At 34.7% G+C, this 4,839-nt stretch overlaps 1 protein-coding gene across 1 annotated transcript; it reads right to left on the reverse strand.

The window, feature by feature from the left end:
* Positions 1-2,362: 2,362 nt before the first annotated feature.
* On the reverse strand, positions 2,363-4,434 carry LOC103272990. Its single transcript, XM_008070460.2, has 2 exons — positions 4,085-4,434; positions 2,363-2,437 (listed from the first exon to the last, which is right to left on the reverse strand). Exons 1-2 carry the CDS (start codon positions 4,334-4,336, stop codon positions 2,363-2,365), a joined length of 327 nt encoding a protein of 108 aa, XP_008068651.2. The 5' UTR covers positions 4,337-4,434.
* Positions 4,435-4,839: the final 405 nt, after the last annotated feature.

The raw sequence follows: 4,839 nt of genomic DNA on the forward strand, positions 1-4,839 counted from the left end.
CCCTTACTCAAGACTCTACCAGGAGCCAAATTTGGTTTTGTTTGGTGTTCTTTTGATGCTGTCGGTTTATTATTTGAATTTTTAGAGTTATTTTCCCAGTAACCATGGTGCTAGTTCATTTTTACTGGGAATATTATAAACTTTGGTGGTGGGGATTGGTGCAAGACCTAATCACTAGACTTAAATCTCTAGATGCCATACACACTGATGCAAGAGATAAACACAGCAAAAGGTAGATCAGTCCTTTGTAGACTATTCTAATTTCCATAAAGGAAGATGAAGTACAGGAAGATAATATTACTAAGATGATATAGTTCTCTGTGAGATGTTATTTGCATCTAATTGTCTCCAACAATGCTTAAAAAACAAAGAGAAGGAGGAAATCAATTAGGGATCTAGGGCAATGTCATCTAGTAATTGGGAGTTCTGATAAGAAAAGGTTTCTAAAGAAAAACTATATCCCATTCCCAGAGATATTTAAATTACTAATCTACTAAAATATGTGGTCCAGACAATAGATTTATTTAAAGTTTGGATTTTCTTGTTTATAAGGCCTGAATGACCAGGCCTTCTCAGTTACAAAGCCTTCACCATATAATGCAAACTACACTTCTCAGGGCAAGCATCAACAGAAACGTATGGGATTCAAAATTAGAATGATCTGAGTTTGTCTCTGGAATCTGTCACTTCTGGTAGAGTAACTTCACAAAACTTACTTCACCACTTAGATAAACACTTTTCTCATTTGTAAAATGGCGTATATAGCCATGGAGCCTTGAGTAAGGGATATCCAAGTTTTTTTCCCCTCATTTATAAAATGGGGATCAAAATGTCTTTTCTTTTTAACTTAATAAGGTCATTGCTTATTAAGTTCAGCTAATTCAAAAAATGGCAGTCAACAAACAATAGTTACTATTTTGACAGGGTTCAAATGAGAGCTATGAAGGTCACATACATGACTTTACTATGGTCAAACAGTAACAATACCTGCAGAATTCTGAGCCACTCTAGGAAGTAGGGCACTAGAAATCAAATTGGGCAGCTCTCTTCCCGGTTGACATGAAAAGGAAAGTTTAAGGACATCACAGAAATGTCTGCCACTGTGAGCAAGGAAGTGATGGAAAATTGCAATAAAATTATATCCAATGACTGGCCCCAGTTGACAGTCACAGAAATCAGAGGATGGGAAAAAAAATTAACTCCATCATTATATATTTATTTATAAAGTATAAGTACATACCATTTATACCTCTTATTCAACCAAATATAAGTAAGCTGACATTTATTCAGATAATATATTTGAAAATAATTATTAAATGCACTATAAAAACAGGATCAAATTATAATTCTTTGTTTTCAGCAGAAATAAGTTAGCTTACTTATTTCCCATCAGCTAAAAATGTCTGCATTTGGGCTCAATGATGAATATTCTATTTGAATTTTATTTTGTATATGTCTCTCTAGTTAGAAAAGAGTCTGAAAAAGCCAAGGACTACTTCATCCTGGTATTCTTAGATCATTCACTATAACCTATTATTAGATGTATTATGTTTCCACTATTCAAACTCTTTTGTCCACCCATTATTGTTTATACCTGCAAAAAAACCAACTTCAGGTTCTTCCTGATTACAAATTAATGCCATGACCCTTCCTAACCTACTTGTATTTCTATAGGCAGCACTTAAATGTAAGATTAAAATCTCCCCACTCAATAAGTAAATAATGTGTGTGTGTTACAAAAATCACATCACCACTACAGATCATAGTCCTTTATCAGGTATAGTAATGCAGTTTTACTTTTTACAAGTAATGGAAAATCACTTCACCTCAACAAATGCATGTGACCTTTCAGAATGGCTCTCAAATGGTCAGTGTTGAAAATTTATCGGGTTACTTGTCAGTTGTATTATTCAGAGATGACATCAGCAGCAAAGCTGCAGCCAGCACTGCTCTATTATTGCCCACCCCATGTCAGTCTTTCATAAATAAAAAACCTACTCTGGAAAGATATACACATCTCTAGGACTATAATTTGAGCTTGGAAACCTAATTAAACAGCATTCCACCAGTCTCATTAGTAAGCACTGAACCAGATTCCATATAAACACCTGAACACATGACAGCCAATGCTAACAAAACACTGCACAGCATTTCATCACCATTGTGTCATTCTTAAGGAAAAGCAAGCTATTAGTTAAAATAATTCCCATAACAATTACTTCCAGTTGTGTTTATGATTCATTTTATAAATTAGCTTGTTAGAGTATTGCTAACTGAAACCCTAAATTGAAATCTTTTGGTGATGACATGCTGTTTGATATTCTTTGAACAATTCTACTATGTTCCATCAGTGTGAAAGACATCATGCTTCTTTACCTGGGGGGTTGTGTTCATTGAGAATCACAAGGGATGCTGGTGTAGGTCTTCTTTTCCTGATCTGTGAAAAACAAAGGCCCAGCCCATGTTAGTGAGAGCCAGACACTGCCCCAGGTTACTCTACAGTTTGCAAAGCCAGCATATCCTCATCTTTTTCCAACATACAAAAGCAGACTTCCAGAGGATACACAGTAGGTGCTTACTGATTTTATTTTGGAATAACAGGAAGTCAGACAGTAGAACTGTCCGATATTAGTATCATCTTCTTTGACAATAGCAACAATGTTTGCAGAAAAAAAAAACAACCCATAATCAAATGATGCAACTGAAAGTTAATTTACAGTGAAGGTACTGGGATGACATGCTTATGTTAATGGCTCTCTTAGAGCCTCATAATAATAGTGATGCTTTCAAGATCCATTACCCTTATCTCTAAATGGGGTAAGAAGAGCTTGGAAGTCTATTTCTAGCAGATATCACAGTTAAATTAACAGCATGAGATTCAAATTTCAATGAATATTGTTAGCTTTTTTATTTTCTAGTAAAATATTTAAAATAAATCAACAAATAAAGAGTGAATATGAATCTTATTAGAATATGTAATCTATTAAAATAAAAGTTTGTTTTTTTATCTAAAGAATTGCAGCAGCATATTATGGTTAGAATTTCTTGATTCTGATATCCTTTATTTCCTTAATATAAGCATTTATGGGTAAATTCCCTAAGTATGTGTCAGTAGTGTAGAGAGTAATATTAACCTGTCCAAGATAGAAGCAGTACCCCATTCAGCATAAATACAGATTCAAAGTTATATTTATCTGGGTTGAGTCTAAATGGATCAACCTAAGATGGTAAAAAAAAAAAAAAATCCTAGGAAGTTATGAGTCTCAGATTTAATAAATATTTTAACGTTTTTTGTATCAAATATTTGGAAAAGGTTTCAGGAATAATTTAGGTTTTAAGGAATGAATGATTAGGTTGACGTCCCTGTACATTGCTTTGCCTTCCCTACATTTGTAACTCAACCACAAAGGATCTTTTAAGTGATGCCACTGCATCAAGAGTCTAAGTGAATCTGAATATGAATGGTGATCTAGAGATAAACCAATATTAGGCAAGGAAAAAACATACAGAAAACTTTAAAATATTATCTGTAATAGCTGAGTAAAACAATTTAAAAATTATACATATACCTACAATTTAAAAATTATACATATACCTATCTATCATATATTAAACATATTATAATGACTGGGTCTACCAAAAAAAATTAAAATTAAATGTTAGGATTAATCTGAATTTATTTTAAGATTTAATGATCCTATTAATAAATCAATCATTTTATATGCTCAATAATGAAGTAAAGTGTTGCTAACTTTAATAATTTTGTAAAAGTTGCTCTAAAGGTAGAAATGTATCTTAATGAGCAAAAAATAACAGATTTATGAATCCAATCATGTATTTCTAATAGTATCATCTCTCCCTAATGGGTTCTAATTTTGTATTAAATGAAGTGCTGCATTTTAGCCAACAGTTCCCCCAAGCAACTCAAATACAAGTAGCTTTAGAAACCAACTGATTTCTTATTTACACATCCTGAATGTCACAAAGTTAGGCTAATTCAAGAGGTAAAGAACCTTTCCATTAATAGCAGGAATATTTCTATTACCTCCTGAACAGGAATTAGTCCAAACCCAATTTTACTCACCTGTTCTGCCGCTTCAGGTGCTATCTGGCTCTGGAATAAAGGCACAGCAAATTGTATCTTTTTGGGACTGTTGGGCTCCATGGTAATGATGAGAATTAGAGATGTGACAAGCTCAGAAAGGCTAACCCCAAGTGGTGTTCGTGCCGTTTCCTCAGGCACATCCACTGAGCCACACAGAGTGCTTCGTAATAAAGCTGTAATTCCAGAGTGCAAGTGAAGATGCAAGGTCTGAGCAACTCCCTTCTTCAACATTCACAGCGATGCCTGGCTTGATGGTTACCCCACCAATCTCTTAGATCCCCTCAGCACAATACAGAAAGGAACACTACGCTAATTGTGTGCCTCTTCACTGATACACATGCCAAGCATTCACTCAGCAGCTAATTGAAAATGCAATGCTAGCCTTGAAGGATCCGCTGCCCTGGGATTTGAAAGAAAGCTCTATCCACTATACATTACTAACCGGCTGCTCAAAAGTGCAATGTAAGCTCCCTCTGAGTATTGCAGGGATGGGCCATTCATTATTGATGAACATCAAGCAGGATGTTTTTAGAGTTGGGGGCAGGGTTTGGGTATGAAATCATTTCATTTCTCTTGTAACAACTTCTAAGCCAGACACCTTCGTTATTTCACACTCGGACACCAAATAGATGAATGGCCATGGAGGACAAGCCACAACCAATAATATCAGCTATATTTATGCTATGAGATCTGGTTAGTTTAGACTGATCATAGAAGGCAGAACATTTGTGGTG

Source organism: Carlito syrichta, unplaced genomic scaffold (genome assembly GCF_000164805.1).
Source record: "Carlito syrichta isolate Samal-C Ts95f unplaced genomic scaffold, Tarsius_syrichta-2.0.1 Scaffold313431, whole genome shotgun sequence".
NCBI classification, from domain to species: Eukaryota; Metazoa; Chordata; class Mammalia; order Primates; family Tarsiidae; genus Carlito; species Carlito syrichta.

What these genes read in the sequence shown, in the direction of transcription:
- LOC103272990 (XM_008070460.2), bottom strand. Translation starts at nt 4,336, where the DNA reads ATGTTGAAGAAGGGAGTTGCTCAGACCTTGCATCTTCACTTGCACTCT. An exon ending in CACCTGAAGCGGCAGAACAG is followed by an intron (nt 2,438 to 4,084) that starts GTGAGTAAAATT and finishes TGTTTTTCACAG; the next exon opens with ATCAGGAAAAGAAGACCTAC.